Raw genomic sequence first — 17,500 nt, 5'->3', positions numbered from 1 at the left:
CTTACTGAGTATATTTGATATTTTATTAGATTTTTTAAAGAACAATGAAATAAATCAAAGATGTTTCTCCAGAGATCAGAAACACAAACGTGTAAATATGATGTTGTCACGGTTTCCTATGTTTCATTCTTACAAAGCTTTTATAACCTCATAAAAAAAAAACTGTTTAACAGTCAAAGCACCTGAAGGGATGAAAGTGACTGACATCACTCCCTCTCTAAAGATCGACAGACGAGGAGAAGGAAAGACTCAATTTGTAGTTTTGTTTTTATTTCTGGAAGGATAAACAGGTTTCAATTTCAAGTTGATTCTGGTCGTCCATTAAAAAAACAAAACCTCCAAACGAAAACAAGATTCCTTCATGTCTGATCAAAAGTCAGGAAACATCTCAAAGACAACACACACACACACCATCTGCTGAGCTAACACACCTTTATACCCTGTTGGCTGTGCAGATGTGGTCTGCTTGTGTCTGCTAAATCAAAGGTCAAAGAATCAGCAGATTGATTTCAGTTGGTTCTGAAAGGGACATCAGAGTGTGCTCCAAATGTCACGGCCGTTCATCCATCGATTGAGACTTTTTATTCAGAGCCACAGATGTGGACGCCATGGCGCCAGAAGAAACGTTTAAAGTCACCTTTGTTTGACCTTTAATGTCTTTATAAAGATGTCGAGTTGTCAGTCTGGAGAGCTGCTGCTCCTACAAAATAAAAGACAAAAACAGCTGGTGTTGTGTTTCTTTATAAGAGCAGAGATCCTAACTCTGAGGATGATCAGGATGAGTCTGTGATTGGACGATTTGAAGGGCTTTGTTCAGAGAGACATGGTAGGTGACCCTGAACCTGGGGGGGCTGCTCTCTTTCTTCTCGTCAGATCTCTGAACCTCCTTCGTTTTCACCTGCTTCGCCTTCATGCTGTGTCTCTGAGCTTTAGTTTTCTTCTCCTCTCTCACAGAACAAACTGCTGAGTGTTGACGTCTGCACTCAGGCTTTGTGTTGTTGTCATATGCCGATGATACACTGTTATATCTTCGCTCAGGGTAAGATTCACTTGTGATCTCCTCAGTGTCTTCCACAGTGACGTGATCTGACTGACTCTCAAAGTAAGGGTACACCTTCTCAGTAAAGCGGTGTCGAAACATGAACAGACGCGTGTCAGTATCAGCATTTCTGAATTCCAGAGTCCCCTCCTCCCAGTCCAGCCTCACACGGACCCTGCTCAGGTGGACTGTGTCATCCAGATTCAGGTCTTGAGAGGGAGAGGTCAGAGCTCTGTACTTTTTGTCTCGCAGGCTGATACACCAGGGTCCTGCCTCAGGACAGACCTCTGACTTTGTCTCCCTGGAGACTGATTCAGCTGCCACTCCCACGGTCCACCTCGTGGCGTCACCAACCTGTCGAAGTCAAAGGACAGAAGATAAGAGACGACAAAACGGGTAACATATAACACTAATCCAAGGAATAACAAGCTGACAATGGAGTCTTGCTACAGCATCCTGAGGGTTTGATGGCTGTCCCAATGAGTGAACGTGTCTCTGATTGTAAAAGTACCCATGCAGGTTTACTACCTGGATGTCCCAGCAGGTCTCTCCTGAGTCGAAGCCCTCTCTGCTTAGTGTGCAGGAGTACGGGTGTAAACGTTCTGGATTATCAGAAACACAGAGACCCCCTCCCGGCCCCTGTGAAGGTCCAGGTGTGACCCTGTTGAACGTGGGAGATACCCTCAGAGAGGGGCCAGCTGCCCTGGGGTCAAATGTCACCGGGGCTGGGAGAAGAGGGTGAGAGGGATTGAAACAGGAAGTAAAGAGAGACAGAAACAGGACGTGCACATGCAGGGGAACATTGACTGACTGTATGCGGCGATGCCTTTCAGTTTCTCCCACACAGAATGCTGCAGGTTTCCCAGGTGTGAGGACACATCTATTAGAGGTGTGCACACCTGTGGGGACTCCAAGCTACCTGAACAAGCACTGAGTAAGAAACAAATGTAAAGAGTTAGACGCATGAACTTGTGTCTACTTTGATAAATATATGAAAGAAATCTTACCTGCTCGTCACGTCGTCTTGGTAGTTCTGAAAAGAAGAGTTTCTGTTGTTACATAAATGAACGTGAACATAATGATTCTACATGAATGAAGTTACCTGTAGATATTCCACCCCGTCTCCGTCGGCATTCAGTTCCTCTTCCATCAGCTGGATCTTCTCCTCCACAGATTTGATCAGCTGAGTCATCGTGTCTCTCCGCTCTTCTGCGTCTCTCTTCTTCTCCTCCTGCTCGTCTCTGAGCGAGCGTAACCTCACTGCTTCCTCCTCTCTCAGAAACCGATGAAGGAGCTCAAACTCTCTCCCCATCAGCTCCTCTGTGAGTTTGACCTCTGCCTGCAGATGACCGCACACCGAGAGAAAGAAGTGAAACGTGACATACAGGAAAGAACAAAGTTATGATCTGATGGAACTTTACTTTGAAAGTCACCGTTTTTACCTGGTTGTGTTTTGCCGCATGCTCACAGGTCTGTGAGGCTTTTTCAAACTGAACCATCTTTTTCTGCAGCCCATTTAAAGATGATCTTAGCTCCTCCTGGTGGACGAAAGGACCTGATGTGAGTCGTATTCATGAGTCCTACACCGACCAGCAGAACTTCAGAGATATACATCTGAAGTTATTTTTGTGAGATGAAGGTCAGGGGTCACATGTATTTGTGACCTGATGAAATGAAGTAGCAGCTTAGTTCTCATTGTGGTGGCGGTTTAATGTGGCTCTAAATTCAGCCAGTAGAAACTCATCTTGGATTAACAGAAGGTAGCATCTGTTAGGGCTGGAAGATTCATATTTACAGAGGTGAAGAGAGGGTCCTGCAGCTCGATGCTGAGATGCTTTCAGTAGATGAAAAAGAAAACGTCTTTCTCAAAGCGGAGGCAGGATGAATGTGACACTTATCAGAGAATCTTTGAGTAGCTGTTGGTCCAACGTCACAGTTTAAAATAACTCCTTCAAACAGTCGGACTTATAAAAATACATTCATCGACAAACTTTCAGGACATCGTTAGTCATTCAAATGGACAGCATGCAGGAGTTTATGCAAATATTTATGGACTCTTTAAGCACCAGATTTGAACTCATATTACATTCTGACTTGTGACCCGTATCTTACATTCTGACTTGTGACTTGTACCTTACATTCTGACTTGTGACCCGTACCTTACATTCTGACTTGTGACCTGTACCTTACATTCTGACTTGTGGCTCCTACCTTATATTCTGACTTGTGACTCCTACCTTCCATTCTGACTTGTGACCCGTACCTTACATTCTGACTTGTAACTCGTACCTTCCATTCTGACTTGTGACCTGTACCTTACATTCTGACTTGTGACTCGTACCTTACAGCCTGACTTGTGACTCGTACCTTACAGCCTGACTTGTGACTCGTACCTTACATTCTGACTTGTGACTCGTACCTTACAGTCTGACTTGTGACCCGTACCCTACATTCTGACTTGTGACCCGTATCTTACATTCTGTCTCGTGACCCGTACCTTACATTCTGACTTGTGACTCGTACTCTACAGTCTGACTCGTGCCCTACAGTCTGACTTGTGACCTGTACCTTACATTCTGACTTGTGGCTCGTACCTTACATTCTGACTTGTGACTTGTACCCTACATTCTGACTTGTGACTTGTACCTTACAGTCAGCTGCAGCCTCTGTCAGGAGGTAAACTCGGTGTCCTGCGTGGCACTCAGCTGCACACTGTTGACACAAAGGCTCCAGGTCATCCAAACAGAACAGGGACAGACTGTCTCCATGATCCTCACACAGCTCTGAGGAGTCCATTGACCAGGGAGAGGGGAGACCCTCATCCTCCCCCTGGAGCAAGGAGACAGGGAGGAGAACTGGGCAGCTCATGGCGGAGCGGCTGGTAGTCCGAGGGTCCAGGTTTGAAGCCGGTTTGCTGTGAGTCAGAATGAAGCAGTGAGATGGTGTGAAGCAGAGGATATAAAAAGAGGAGGAGCAGCTGTGTGTCGTCGTATCAGTGTAGTTCTGTTTATATATACAGCACAGAATATCTGCTTACACCGTCCTCCTCCACCTGAAGGCTGAGCCAACCTGACAGAACCTCCACCAGGCGGAGCCGTACTTCACTCCCAAGTGTCACAAGGACTTTCATAACACTGAGATTTATAGTTTATTCTCTCAGCCCGAGGCCAAATACCTAAACACCACATACACACAACCCTAACCCCATACCTGTTATTAATAAACACCTCACAATCCCCCAATCACAGAGACACACACACTGAGAAGTGAGGCGGAGATAGGAGGAGATAGAAGGAAAGGTGAGGAGCAGTGAGGAGTAGTGAGGAGCAGTGAGGGGGAGTGAGGAGTAGTGAGGGGGAGTGAGGAGTAGTGAGGAGCAGTGAGGAGCAGTGAGGAGCAGTGAGGAGTAGTGAAGAGTAGTGAGGAGTAGTGAGGAGCAGTGAGGAGCAGTGAGGAGTAGTGAGGGGCAGTGAGGAGTAGTGAGGAGTAGTGAGGAGCAGTGAGGGGAGTGAGGAGCAGTGAGAAGTAGTGAGGAGCAGTGAGGGGGAGTGAGGAGCAGTGAGGAGCAGGGAGGAGTAGTGAGGAGCAGTGAGGAGCAGTGAGGAGCAGTGAAGAGTAGTGAGGAGTAGTGAGGAGCAGTGAGGAGTAGTGAGGAGTAGTGAAGAGCAGTGAGGAGTAGTGAGGAGTAGTGAGGAGTAGTGAGGAGTAGTGAGGAGCAGTGAGGAGTAGTGAGGAGTAGTGAAGAGCAGTGAGGAGTAGTGAGGAGTAGTGAAGAGTAGTGAGGAGTAGTGAGGAGCAGTGAGGAGTAGTGAGGAGTAGTGAGGGGGAGTGAGGAGCAGTGAGGAGTAGTGAGGGGGAGTGAGGAGTACTGAGGAGTAGTGAAGAGCAGTGAGGAGTAGTGAGGAGCAGTGAGGAGTAGTGAGGGGGAGTGAGGAGTAGTGAGGAGTAGTGAAGAGCAGTGAGGAGTAGTGAGGAGCAGTAAGGAGTAGTGAGTGGGAGTGAGGAGTAGTGAGGAGTAGTGAGGAGCAGTGAGGGGGAGTGAGGAGCAGTGAGGAGCAGTGAGGGGGAGTGAGGAGTAGTGAGGAGTAGTGAGGAGGAGTGAGGAGTAGTGAGGAGTAGTGAAGAGTAGTGAGGAGTAGTGAGGAGCAGTGAGGAGCAGTGAGGAGTAGTGAGGGGCAGTGAGGAGTAGTAAGGAGTAGTGAGGAGCAGTGAGGGGAGTGAGGAGCAGTGAGAAGTAGTGAGGAGCAGTGAGGGGGAGTGAGGAGCAGTGAGGAGCAGGGAGGAGTAGTGAGGAGCAGTGAGGAGTAGTGAGGAGCAGTGAGGAGTAGGGAGGAGCAGTGAGGAGCAGTGAGGAAGAAGTGGTAGCTGTGTAGTTGCAGACACAGGAGTAGCACATGATGTTCTGTATGCACAGAGCTTCATTAGATCCAGTTTCATGACCTTTAATGACCTGAGCTCATCAGACATTACATCGCAGCACAGATCAGCTGTGACCGACAGTCACATGTTGTTAAACCCTCACTGACAACACATCTATATCTACATTTATTTATAAACCAATATAAAATGTTGTTGATCAAAGAAATAAAGAATGTATCTTCTGTGAGGGATGAACTCACCTGTGTTAAATATCCTGGTGATAGCATACCTTCAAAGCTCTCTGTCACAACTGTTTACACAGGAGCTACTGTACCTGCATGACTGTGGGCAGAACTTCCGTTATCAGATCAGATGTCTGTGACTGATGAGCGGCAGGGAGCTGAGAAGCAAACACTTACACGACATGGACACCTGAGGGACAGGGACACCTGAGCGACTGGCCGAGACACCTGAGTGGCAGAGACACCTTAGCGGCAGAGACACCTGAGCGGCAGAGAAATTTGAATGACAGAGACATTTGAACGACAGAGACCCTAAGCGGCTGGGACACCTGAGTGGCAGGGACATTTGAGCAGCAGAGACACCAGAGCGGCAGGGACATTTGAACAGCAGAGACACCTGAGCGACTGGGACGAGTGGCAGGGACATTTGAGCAGCAGAGACACCTGAGTGGCAGGGACATTTGAGCAGCAGAGACACCTGAGTGGCAGGGACATTTGAACAGCAGAGACACCTGAGCGGCAGAGAAATTTGAATGACAGGGACATTTGAACAGCAGAGACACATGAGTGACAGAGACACCTGAGCAGCATGGACACCAGAGCGGCAGGGACATTTGAACAGCAGAGACACCTGAGCAGCAGAGACACCTGAGCGCCAGAGACACCAGAGCGGCAGGGACATTTGAACAGCAGATACACCTGAGTGGCAGAGACACCTGAGTGGCAAAGAAACCTGAGTGGCAGAGACACCTTAGCGGCAGAGACACCTGAGTGGCAAAGAAACCTTAGCGGCAGAGACACCTGAGCGGCAGAGACATTTGAAAGACAGAGACACCTGAGCAACTGGGACACCTGAGCGGCAGAGACATTTGAGCAGCAGAAACAACTGAGTGGCTATCTTTTAAAAAAAAAAATATATATTATTATTATTATGAAGATAAAGACAAATACAAGAACAATATAAACACAACAGAGTACACTTCATTACAAGTACACAACACAAAGACATTTTGCCAGAGACTAGACATTATGTTACAAAAATATAATAGATTTCACAGGACATCATCATCACTGTTTCTTACAAGGCGTTCTGCCTCTTGAAACACTTATGGCATATTTAAGCTAATTTAAATTATATTCCTCTTATTTATATATTCTTTGATGAGTATCATTATAAAGCCCCTGCAGGGCTGAGCTGCACGTTCCATCCATAAACGATAAAAATAATGGACGGGACAAGCTTTTATTTTTAGAGCTCCCCCTGCTGACTGGCTGCAGTATAGGTCATAAACCCCGCCTCCTCAATGATAACAGATGGGATGTGGGTCAAACTGTAAAGCTAAAATACTCGTCACATATTTTTTTTCCAAACCTATACTCTGCTGTGATCATTAGTTATTATCACACTACACTGTGTTCAAGTGCTAATTTTTCTGTGAAGTTTCTTTTAAATAAGTTATTTGAGGTTGAAAAACAGGATTTTACGTCATATTTGACGATGATTGACAGCCGCGGATCTTGCGTAGCTCTCTTTGGGAATAGCAAAGCTACGTAGTGAAGGAAAGCCGAGACGCCATTGAACTTTTCCTGATAAACTATGCTGGCTGTGCGTCATGATGCTACAACTTAACTGTGCTCGAGATTCATATTAATGAACGATCAGATCCGTAGTCAAATTCAGCATATAGTTGCTGCATCACCGACAATAACTTTACTACTTTACGGTCTGTTAAAGTAAAATAGAATATGTCTTGATGGTCTGCATTATATAACTTTACTTTACGGTCTGTTAAAGTAAAATAGAATATGTCCTGATGGTCTGCACTATTAATAACATTAACAGTTGGTCAGTATGCACAGACTGTAAGAATAACAGGCTCGACTTTCTTCCGCTCCCCGTGATGCTGCTGCGGGGCTGAAATTTTAAATTAATATTTGGAAGAGGCAGAATATTTCTTCATGTGTTCAGATAACACTTAAGTTATTATCTGGTTCTCTAACTGTTCGAAGAAAAGAAACAGAACGGACATGTTAACATCCGCAGCCGACAGTGAAATGTAATATGAACCAAACATGTTTTGTACAAGGACTCAAAACGGGCTGATCATATTCTACTAAGACTTCAACAGGTTGACTTTAGTGTTAATTTACTTTAGTTAATATTCAAGACTTCAACAGGTTGACTTTAGTGTTAATTTACTTTAGTTAATATTTAAGACTTCAACAGGTTGACTTTAGTGTTCATTTACTTTAGTTAATATTTAAGACTTCAACAGGTTGACTTTAGTGTTCATTTACTTTAGTTAATATTCAAGACTTCAGCACACTACTAGGATTCAATTCTTTTCTTTTTTTTTTTTCAAAGATTTATTTTTGGGCTTTTTGTGCCTTTATTGTAGAGATAGGACAGTGGATAGATATGGAAATCAGGGAGAGAGAGAATGGGGATTGACATGTGGGAAAGGAGCCACAGGTTGGATTTGAACCTGGGCTGCCCACGTTGAGGACTACAGCCTCTACACATGGGACGCGCTCACTAACCACTGAGCCACCAGTGCCCCTAATTGGAATCAATTCAATAGTTTACAGTTAATTTGTTGTGACTTCAGTTCAGCTTATTCAGAATTTGTTCAGAAATACTCTTCTTGCTTTGCTCCATGATTATGTAATTCTTATGTTATATGATAACTTTCCTGTTATTAACACTATTTCTGTTCAACAACATTCATTTCTATTTAAAATGCTCTTTTGGTTATTTCATTATCATATTTGTCTGTTCTAACTTTTTAGTTTTAGACTTAAATTTTAACCTCTCAAATAACAAAGCAGTCTCAAATCTCTTTGAGGAATTATAGCTAAAAAAAAAGAATTCTACTTTGCATACAGTACATCCTCTGATAAATAAACTGAAGTACTTCGATTGCATTTCTGTGGTGTTCCTGTAGGTAACCATGATGCAACCAGACTGAGGCAGCAGGTTGTGAAGGTGGACGCCATCATCTTGTCTTTGCAGCGCTGATTCTGAAGAGCATGTCTTCACACAGGACTCAAAGGTGAAATTATCTCTTATATGATTGGACCGTTTTATTGTAATGGCTATCAGCATCAAAGTAATTTTAGTAACAATTTATATTCTTTCTTAAAATGTAAGGAAGACTAGCAGAAGATTTTAACAGCCTCTATGGTTCTGCAATAAGTTCATGTTTAAATTGTTCTTCTTTCTGTCTTCAAGGAAATCAATGCCCAAAGGAAACAACAGTCCAGACTCTGATTCCAGCTCCGGTGAGGTTCTGCCCACAAATTGCCTGTTTGATTCGTTTAATGGGTAATTACCACACAACACCAAATCAGTACATTGAATTTGCTTTTTTTTTTGCCAAATACTGAAGCTACTTCTGCATATTTCTCATAAAGCACAAGAATCCAACTGACTGCAGTTTCTGCTTACACTGCTGAAATCATGTCTCACTGTTTAAGTTTCACAGTTGTACTGTGAGTAGTTAGAAATAATAAATCAACAGGAGACACTGTGGTAAAATTATTACATTCATGTACGAATGAACACAATACTTTTCTGCAGGATTGTTCTCTCATTCCTTATCTGCAGTTGCAGTATCCTGTTTTAACACTTTAACTTCATCATCCCACTTCATTATATTGGACTGCGAGACACACAAGTCCCAGATTGTGTCACTCTTTCAGATAAAGAGCTAGCTCACTTTAAAGTAATATAAGAAGGTGGAGTATTACAGACTCATACTAAGTAAGCCACAGTCCGTCTAACACTGAGTTAATGTAAACTCTATGTATATTAAAATATACAAGCTTCTGATTTCTGCCTCTCAGGTTGATCCTGCTGTTTCAGTTTTCACCTGTTAGCTCACATCCCTGGCTACTGCTGAGTCAAAGGCAAAAGTTAATTATTGTAGCTCTGTTTATGTCATGATTATATGAGAATATTTAACATTAGTTTAATTTATCAGGCTTGCCCATGTGATGACAGTTTAAAATAATCTTCAATAGAAAGTGGCAGGAACACTTGTCTTAAAACATAAATTCATAAAGCTGATCATATTTATTATTGGATGTCTTATTATATATTTTGTTTTTCCTCTTAAATAGTTCTCCTGTCTTTAAAGCAAACTTTAGAACCTGAAGTTTAGCAGAACCTCAGGACAGATCTGATTTCAGGTCTGAAGCATAAACATCACAGTAAAATTCATTATACTTAAGATGCCCTCAGATTCAGATCCATCAACAACCACTGACAACATGGAGGACTCGTCCCCTGAACGTTTCCTGTCCTCTCTCGATGGCGTTCTTCTCTTCAGTCATTAACTCTTGAAATCAGTAGCACAAAATGCCAGACTGTTTGACAAGTCTGTGATTGAATAAATGGAAATGGAATCTCTTGCATATCTTGCTATGCTTATTGGCTTTAAATGTTTAATATTAAATAAGTTTGAAGGCCATTTATCTCAGACGAGACCAGCTGTGACAAGCTGAGCTCGTCTGTTAGAAGAAATTAATGTCAGTTCAAGGCTTTTTCAAATGTGAGCTGTAAACTTAACTGCTAAATTATTTTACTGTGACCAACACTTTGTAGTGCTCCAGGAAATCAGAGACAGTCATGTCAGATTTTTTAAATTTTTATTTAAACATTTTATGAAAAATAATCTTCAATAAACAACCCCTGGCTTCATTAACCATGTGGAAAATAAGTAAGGGAGACCATCAGGTCGAATTGCTGGGACATAGGAGAAAGTATAAAAAATAATTTAACAAAGAAATCCAAACAAAAATCAAATAAAGTATAGCGATCCTGGATGATTGTTTGACTGTTAAAATATGATGGAAGAGCAAATCCAACACAACCCTCCAGCATCTGGCCTTTCAAACACAGGGCAACATCATGGAAAGAAAAATAGCACCATTGAATATTGACCAGGATCTCTGTGTTTTCTCTGAGGATGACTATGGTAGCCTTCTCACTGTTCACTGTCACAAAGCACCAGACCTTGTCCACCTTCTCACTGTTCACTGTAACAAAGCTCCAGACTCTGTCCACCTTCTCACTGTTCACTGTAACAAAGCTCCAGACTCTGTCCACCTTCTTCAGTTGTGCAGACGTCAATCAGCTCCTCTGGGTGATGGCAGAGAGGACTCTTCATCTGGGAGAGCTGCTGGTGTAAGGTCATTTCTTTCCCACAGTGGATGAGCAGGACATCTGGCACAGGTGAAAAAAGGAGGAGGTTCCTTCAAACTATGTGACCCCAGCCTGACCTCTGTAACAGGTGTACAGATGAAGGTTGAAATTAGTCATTTTTAGGTTCGGTTGATTGTAAAATGGAAAAGAAAACATCACCTTTCTATTTAACATTTAGCTGGTGTATGACTCAGTGTGATTTTTATTTTAGAAGACTGTATTGTTAACAATAGCTTGTTTTTACAATCCTCTTATGAAACTTAAAAAACAATCATAGGATATATAACTTTTAACAGATGATTTTAACTTACACTTCACCTCTGTGGAAGATGTCAGACCATCTGCTTTTATCTCTTCTTTGCCTAAATGAAGATACAAAAAACAATTTATTTACTGTTCACTTAAATATATTAGAAAAGCAGACATGAATCGCACCTGTAGCCTATGGTCTGTGGTGCTAACCTAGCTTAAATATAGAACGATTTAGGCAAAAACAGAGGACTCAGCAGCCCACGTATTTTCAATAATAATCAAAATAGCAAGATTTTCTAAAACACAGTGTGTTTAAATATTAGACTTTGAATACGGTGGTTGGTTGTGCTTACACATTTCTTCATAAGACTCGTAGACCGGCAGAACGCTTTCGGCATAGCTGGGCTGCGTAAGTCATCAGGGCAGTACGCTAAATGGGCGGGGCGTGTTACCAGGGCTCCTCCCGCCGGACCCTACTGCGCAGACTCTGGCTCCAAATGACGTCAAAATCGCAAGATGGAAGCGCCCGTACGGGCGTATTTTGGCTTCAAGAACGTTGAGTGGGAACAGCTACAGTGCGCGCCCACTGGTTCCATCACTATAAGCTTTAAGAAGTCCCTCAGCCAATTATTCAAACAAAAACAATTCTACTTCCATACTTTCCAATTCATGAGGATCATTCTTTTCCCAGCGACGAATGCCAATGCTAACAGACGTTGTGTTACTGCTAATTTTATGCCATTCGCTCGAACTCCCAACAAACACGCTTCTGAGAATATTGGTACATTTTCATTTCACATTTAATAAAAATTTTTTTGGACTCCTTTCCAGAATGCTTTTATTTCTGGGCAATGCCATAGCATATGGTGGCTGGCTTTTTCAATTATAACAGCCGACTCATTAGACATAGGTGCTCACTATGGATGGTATAAGGCATGGACTAAGGGGCTATAAGGCTCAGTGAGATTAATAAGTAATGGCTCATTTGTGTGATTGAGGTGTTAAATGTTGTTATTTGATTGCGCCCTTTACACACTGTATTTACGGTAAATACTGATATGACGTCATCACATTTACAGTACGCAGCGCGTCAGTCGTCGGATGACATGAATGTTGTTTCTTTTCAGTCTGCATGAGTCTCATGCATGTGTTCATTGAATAAACAAGCCTAATGGCTAAAGAGAAGACACAGAGTCAAGTTTGCTTATTCTCCATACGCAAGTAGAAGACTGCGCATCACAGCTTCACATGAGGTATTGTTATATACATTCTGCAGGGTTAGTTTGGGCTGTGGTGGTAGAGCCCCATGTGAGATCTTTTCAGGGGGCCCGGGGGTCCTGCGGGCACCCCTGGTCACTACATTGGTTAGCGCAGGCTCTGGTTCGCATGGCTGGAGCCTGGAGGAAAGGATCCTTTTCCCCCCTCGGGAAGCCCCGCCCACAACTCTGACGTGACGCTTACTGTAGGCTTTTCTGTTTCATATGGACTACAGCTGGATCTGCTCTTAAAGGGGAGGACAGCACGTTACAGACGGAAGCACAGCTGTGGCTTAATTAATCCTGGTTGGTTCAAATAGATTATATGAAAGAAACAGAATGAATCCTAAATAATGAGACATGTGAGATATTATATTGAAGGTTTCACCGCATTAAGAAGCCTCAGAGGGGAGGGTACTTAAAGGGTTTTTATGGAAACACCGAGTTCCCCTTAAAGCCTAGACTGTAAGTCTGCAGCCCGGACCTCCCCTTTAACGCTGCTCCTCCGCCATGTCTCCTCCTGAGTCGGCTCAACACAACAGCCCCAAACATCCTCCGTGTGCCTCTCCGTCCGCCGTGTCACCAGCCCGAGTCTTTCCCCCTGCCATGCCCCGGGTCACCTCGCTGCTGCCGGCCCTGCTGTTCGCCCTGCTGCCCGGTCTGAGCCAGGGCTATTTCCCCGAGGAGCGCTGGAGCCCCGAGTCTCCGCTCCTCGCTCCCCGGGTCGTCATCGCGCTGATCTGCCGCAACTCTGCGCACTCTCTGCCGCTGTTCCTGGGAGCCATCGAGCGCCTCAACTACCCCAAGGACCGCATCGCACTATGGTGAGTGTCACCGGGATAAAACATTTAAATAAAGTCTGAATTAAATCCAGAGAAGAACAAGAAAGATACTGAACGTCAGGGTGTATGATGCTAAAAGTTTGACAACTATTTGACATAATTATAATTAATGTGCCGTCATTATAAAGAGGAAAACTCTGCGTGAGTCTGCGCGTGCGCACGAGTTCCGTCCAGGTGTTAAAAGAAGACCGAGCGCGTGATAACCATCGTTATCATAACAAACCCGCATTGTGTGAAATTAAACGTCATGGCCGAAGGGCACCAGGACATCGAGGGGAGTTGTTCCCGGCTTTAGAGCACCGAGGGTTGAGCCAGCAGAGTCATGGCCGAGGAAAGTTCCATTCAGACACAGAGCTTTTCTCCCCCCCACCCCCATGTTACCCCTCCCTCCCTCCATTGTTGTCTCCCCCATGTTACCCCTCCCTCCCTCGTTGTCTCCCCCATGTTACCACTCCCTCCCTCCCTCCCTCGTTGTCTCCCCCATGTTACCCCTCCCTCCTCCCTCATTGTCTCCCCCATGTTACCCCTCCCTCCTCCCTCATTGTCTCCCCCATGTTACCACTCCCTCCCTCGTTGTCTCCCCCATGTTACCCCTCCCTCCATCGTTGTCTCCCCCATGTTACCCCTCCCTCCATCGTTGTCTCCCCCATGTTAACCCTCCCTTCATCATTGTCTCCCCCATGTTACCCCTCCCTCCCCCTTGTCTCCCCCATGACACTGAAACAAACCCAGTATTGTGCTGAATCTTTCCTTCATTGTGACACTTAAACTTGTGTTTACATGTCTGTTAAACTCCTCTGCTGCAGCTGGATTATCCCCCCCCCCCCCCCTTCCCCAGATGCTTCTGTCCTGCAGCTCTCACTTCCTCTCCTAAATTTAGTCCTGTGCCAGTGGACCTGTTGCATAAGACATCTCAATCTTTCCAGCATGATTTCCACCTGACAGGTTAGATTAAACGTCTCTGCGGCCCGGAGGCCTCCTGTAGGGAAATGAGGGTGATATCCTCAGACTGAGTTCTTCAATGTGTGAGATTAAAATCTAACATCAGTCCCTCCAGGAGTTAAGTCTTTGATTTAAGATGCAACAGGCACTAATCTGGAGTTAAAGCTTTCACACCTGCAGAAACCTCCTGAAGTGTTGGTGCTGAGCTGCATGTGTGAACAGATCAGGAGGATTTCAGGAGCTCCTGAAGTGATCGAGATATTTTCAGGAGTGTGAAAACACAGCAGACTGGATGTTGAGTTTTTTTTCTTGGAACATTTCTCTTCCCTCAGAGAAAGAAATTATATAAATGTTTAAAATGCAGCGTGAGAGATATGAAGCGAGGCACCTGTCGATACCTGCAGCTTTCCCTCTGACAGATGGAGCACATGAGACACACATGCAGCCTGCCTGATGGTGTGTGTGCAGCGACATGCAGCATGAATATTATCAACCCATTAATCTTCTGTTGTCATCTCTCTGCCTGCTCTTATCCTTTCAGCCCCGAATATTTACTCTCCATAACCCTTTGATCATCCAAACTTAATTCAGACGGGGGGGATGGGGGGAGGGGGCCGGTGAGAGAGCAGGAGGAACTCACATAAAGGTGTGTGGACGACACTGAGGTGCTAAAGTTCCACACACAGATGTGAAACGACCTGCAGCACGCCGGCCGTCACTCACGCTACATGATGGGGCTGAGACACATTCTTTCCCCCCCCCCACACCCACACACACACACACACACACACACACACACACACACACAGATCTGTTATGATAACACAGACAGCAGGCTCCGCCCCTCCTCGGCCTCTCTGGTCCCGACATGGAGAGTGTGAAAGCTAAAGAAGAAACAGACAATGAATGAAAGGTAGTCATTAGACACATAACACATCAGTAGAGTCTGCTGTCCACTACGACCTTTGACCCTTTACTGAGACATGTCCACCCACATTAAACCAGTAAATTAGGACAGTGGACAGCAGAACAGACTCAGAATTTGTATTTAATGTTTTTTTGATTGAACAGTCGTGTCCTGCAGCCCTCAGGTTTTTTTTGTCGCCTCTATAACAGAAATAAAAGAATAAACTGGATCAGTGAAAAGAGCGTAGACCTAACAGCTGCTGTGTCTCCCCCGGCCACAGGGTGGCGACAGATCACAACATCGATAACACCACCGCCATCCTGAGAGAGTGGCTCATCAAGGTGCAGAACGACTATCACTATGTGGAGTGGAGGCCTGATGAAGAGTCCAGGTGTGTGTGTGTGTGTGTGTGTGTGTGTGTGTGTGTGTGTGTGTGTGTGTGTGTGTGTGTGTGTGTGTGTGTGTGTGTGTGTGTGTGTGTGTGTGTGTGTGTGTGTGTGTGTGTGTGTGTGTGTGTGTGTGTGTGTGTGTGTGTGTGTGTGTGTGTGTGTGTGTGTGTGTGTGTGTGTGTGTGTGTGTGTGTGTGTGTGTGTGTGTGTGTGTGTGTGTGTGTGTGTGTGTGTGTGTGTGTGTGTGTGTGTGTGTGTGTGTGTGTGTGTGTGTGTGTGTGTGTGTGTGTGTGTGTGTGACCTAATGTGTGTGTCTCTGTGTGTCTCAGTGCCTTTGAAGATGAGGTGGGGTCTAAGCACTGGAACAACCTGCGTTATGAACATGTGATGAAGCTCCGTCAGGCGGCGCTGGAGACCGCCCGTGAGGTCTGGGCTGACTACCTCCTGGTACGTTATCGCTTCAGAAGCATCTCAGTGCACGACCATAGACTGTCTGCACGCCACCTCTACCATCTCTGTGCTCTAATGAACCTGCTGCATTATGTTTCCTGTTCTCCAGTATGTTCTTCTCCACTCTTTAGTTCACATTGAGATTCTGTTCAACTACACGTAGCATTGATAGAAAGACAAATATTCTCATTATAGAGACGTATGGAGGACTCTGATGAACATGTAGCGTTGATAACCCTTCTCTTTGTCTGCAGGTGGCTGACTGCGACAACCTGCTCACCAATCAGGATGTGTTGTGGAAACTGATGAGAGAGAATAAAACCATTGTGGCGCCCATGCTGGAGTCTAGAGCAGCGTACTCCAACTTCTGGTGCGGCATGACGTCACAGGTACTGCAACACGTTCACACCTGTAAGAAGTCTCACAGCTGATGTCACATGCCTCATTTAAAGGTTGTGTTTCTGATCAGACTTGCAACTCGCTGTCGTCTTACAGTGTTTATGTTCTCTCTCCGCAGGGTTACTACAAGCGCACGCCGGCCTACATGCCCATTCGTAAACTGGAGCGGCGTGGCTGTTTCGCCGTCCCGATGGTCCACTCCACCTACCTGTTGGACCTGCAGAAAGAGGCTTCCCGTCAGCTGGCCTTTCATCCACCACACCCAGAGTACAGCTGGGCACTGGATGATGTCATCGTCTTTGCTTTCTCAGCTCGCATGGCCGGTGAGATGAAGGTGGCGAGAGGAGTCTCGTTTCCTGCTTTTTGTTTTTCATTTGTATTTGTTTAATTTTCCTTCAAGGATTTTCAATGTCTCCTGTATGTCTCCTCCCCCTCCTTTATCTCCTCAGACGTGCAGATGTATGTGTGCAACAAGGAAACGTACGGGTATTTCCCCGTCCCCATGCGTTCTCATGCTTCCCTTCAGGATGAGACTGAGAGCTTCCTGCACACTCAGCTTGAGATCATGGGTAAGTCTACGAGACCCAAAAAATCTAAAACATTGAATTGTGAGGTCAATACCCCGCCCGCTCTGAAGCACTGCTGCACTGCTGCACTGCTTCATCTGAGTGTGTAGAATATAAAAAGTTAAAGTGCCCTTCCTCCTGGGAGGTCCTCAGACTTCTCATGTGGGCGCTTGAGCGTTCCTGAACCACATGTTGGGAACCCTGAGTGATCACTTCCTGTTTGTAACCCTCCTCTGTTACTTGACTCCCAAGTGAAGAATCCTCCGTTGGAGCCGTCCAGCTTCCTGTCTCTTCCTCCCAAGCAGCCCAACAAGATCGGCTTTGATGAGGTTTGACTCTCAGATCACATGACTGCGTTAAACACACAAACACAACAACCCAGCAGGTGTGTGTGAGCTCTGTGTGTGTGTGTGTGTGTGTGTGTGTGTGTGTGTGTACCCAGGTGTTCATGATCAACCTGGTGCGGAGAACTGACCGCCGTGAGCGGATGCTGAGAGCGCTGTACGAGCAGGAGCTCAGCTGTAAGGTTGTTGCTGCTGTGGATGGCAAGTACGTTTCTCCTCTTCCTCCCCCGCTGTCTGCGGCGTCCTGATTTGTGTTTCTGCTGCATGCCGCCTACATTGATGAAGGGAGGTGGTGCTCTGACAGACA

The 17,500-nt window shown here is 45.2% G+C and overlaps 3 protein-coding genes and 1 long non-coding RNA gene across 7 annotated transcripts in view; 2 read left to right on the top strand and 2 right to left on the bottom strand.

Annotated features, from left to right (window-relative positions):
* LOC132985201 (long-chain fatty acid transport protein 1-like) overlaps nucleotides 1–724 on the top strand; it is a 9,084-nt gene extending 8,360 nt beyond the window's left edge. For 3 of the 4 annotated variants that reach the window (XM_061052450.1, XM_061052459.1, XM_061052469.1), the window contains one exon: nucleotides 1–724. This exon is cut by the window's left edge and continues 404 nt beyond it. The gene's annotated coding sequence lies outside the window, so the exon portion shown is untranslated. The other variant, XR_009675029.1, reaches the window with a different exon arrangement.
* Nucleotides 716–4,017, bottom strand: LOC132954206 (nuclear factor 7, brain-like). Its single transcript, XM_061026713.1, has 6 exons — nucleotides 3,686–4,017; nucleotides 2,482–2,577; nucleotides 2,128–2,378; nucleotides 1,851–2,062; nucleotides 1,568–1,764; nucleotides 716–1,393 (listed from the first exon to the last, which is right to left on the bottom strand). Exons 1-6 carry the CDS (start codon nucleotides 3,905–3,907, stop codon nucleotides 758–760), a joined length of 1,614 nt encoding a protein of 537 aa, XP_060882696.1. The 5' UTR covers nucleotides 3,908–4,017; the 3' UTR covers nucleotides 716–757.
* Nucleotides 4,018–10,273: 6,256 nt separating this feature from the next.
* Nucleotides 10,274–11,243, bottom strand: LOC132954534 (uncharacterized). Its single transcript, XR_009665779.1, has 3 exons — nucleotides 11,158–11,243; nucleotides 10,742–10,925; nucleotides 10,274–10,657 (listed from the first exon to the last, which is right to left on the bottom strand). It is a non-coding gene; the product is annotated as an uncharacterized LOC132954534 (long non-coding RNA).
* A 1,395-nt stretch (nucleotides 11,244–12,638) lies between these two features.
* The window catches only part of LOC132954200 (procollagen galactosyltransferase 1-like), a 13,261-nt gene continuing 8,399 nt past the window's right edge, over nucleotides 12,639–17,500 (top strand). Inside the window, exons 1-8 of the mRNA XM_061026701.1 lie at nucleotides 12,639–13,178; nucleotides 15,326–15,436; nucleotides 15,764–15,881; nucleotides 16,139–16,273; nucleotides 16,402–16,606; nucleotides 16,733–16,852; nucleotides 17,102–17,178; nucleotides 17,292–17,402. Of these exons, the coding sequence (XP_060882684.1) occupies nucleotides 12,865–13,178; nucleotides 15,326–15,436; nucleotides 15,764–15,881; nucleotides 16,139–16,273; nucleotides 16,402–16,606; nucleotides 16,733–16,852; nucleotides 17,102–17,178; nucleotides 17,292–17,402 (1,191 nt within the window). The 5' untranslated portion in view covers nucleotides 12,639–12,864. The remainder of the gene's footprint in view (nucleotides 13,179–15,325; nucleotides 15,437–15,763; nucleotides 15,882–16,138; nucleotides 16,274–16,401; nucleotides 16,607–16,732; nucleotides 16,853–17,101; nucleotides 17,179–17,291; nucleotides 17,403–17,500) is intronic.

The sequence above is a fragment of the Labrus mixtus genome, chromosome 2, assembly GCF_963584025.1.
Source record: "Labrus mixtus chromosome 2, fLabMix1.1, whole genome shotgun sequence".
NCBI lineage: Eukaryota > Metazoa > Chordata > Actinopteri > Labriformes > Labridae > Labrus > Labrus mixtus.
The sequence above is the reverse complement of the archived record's forward strand: the minus strand, read 5'-3'. Positions and strand labels throughout refer to the sequence as shown.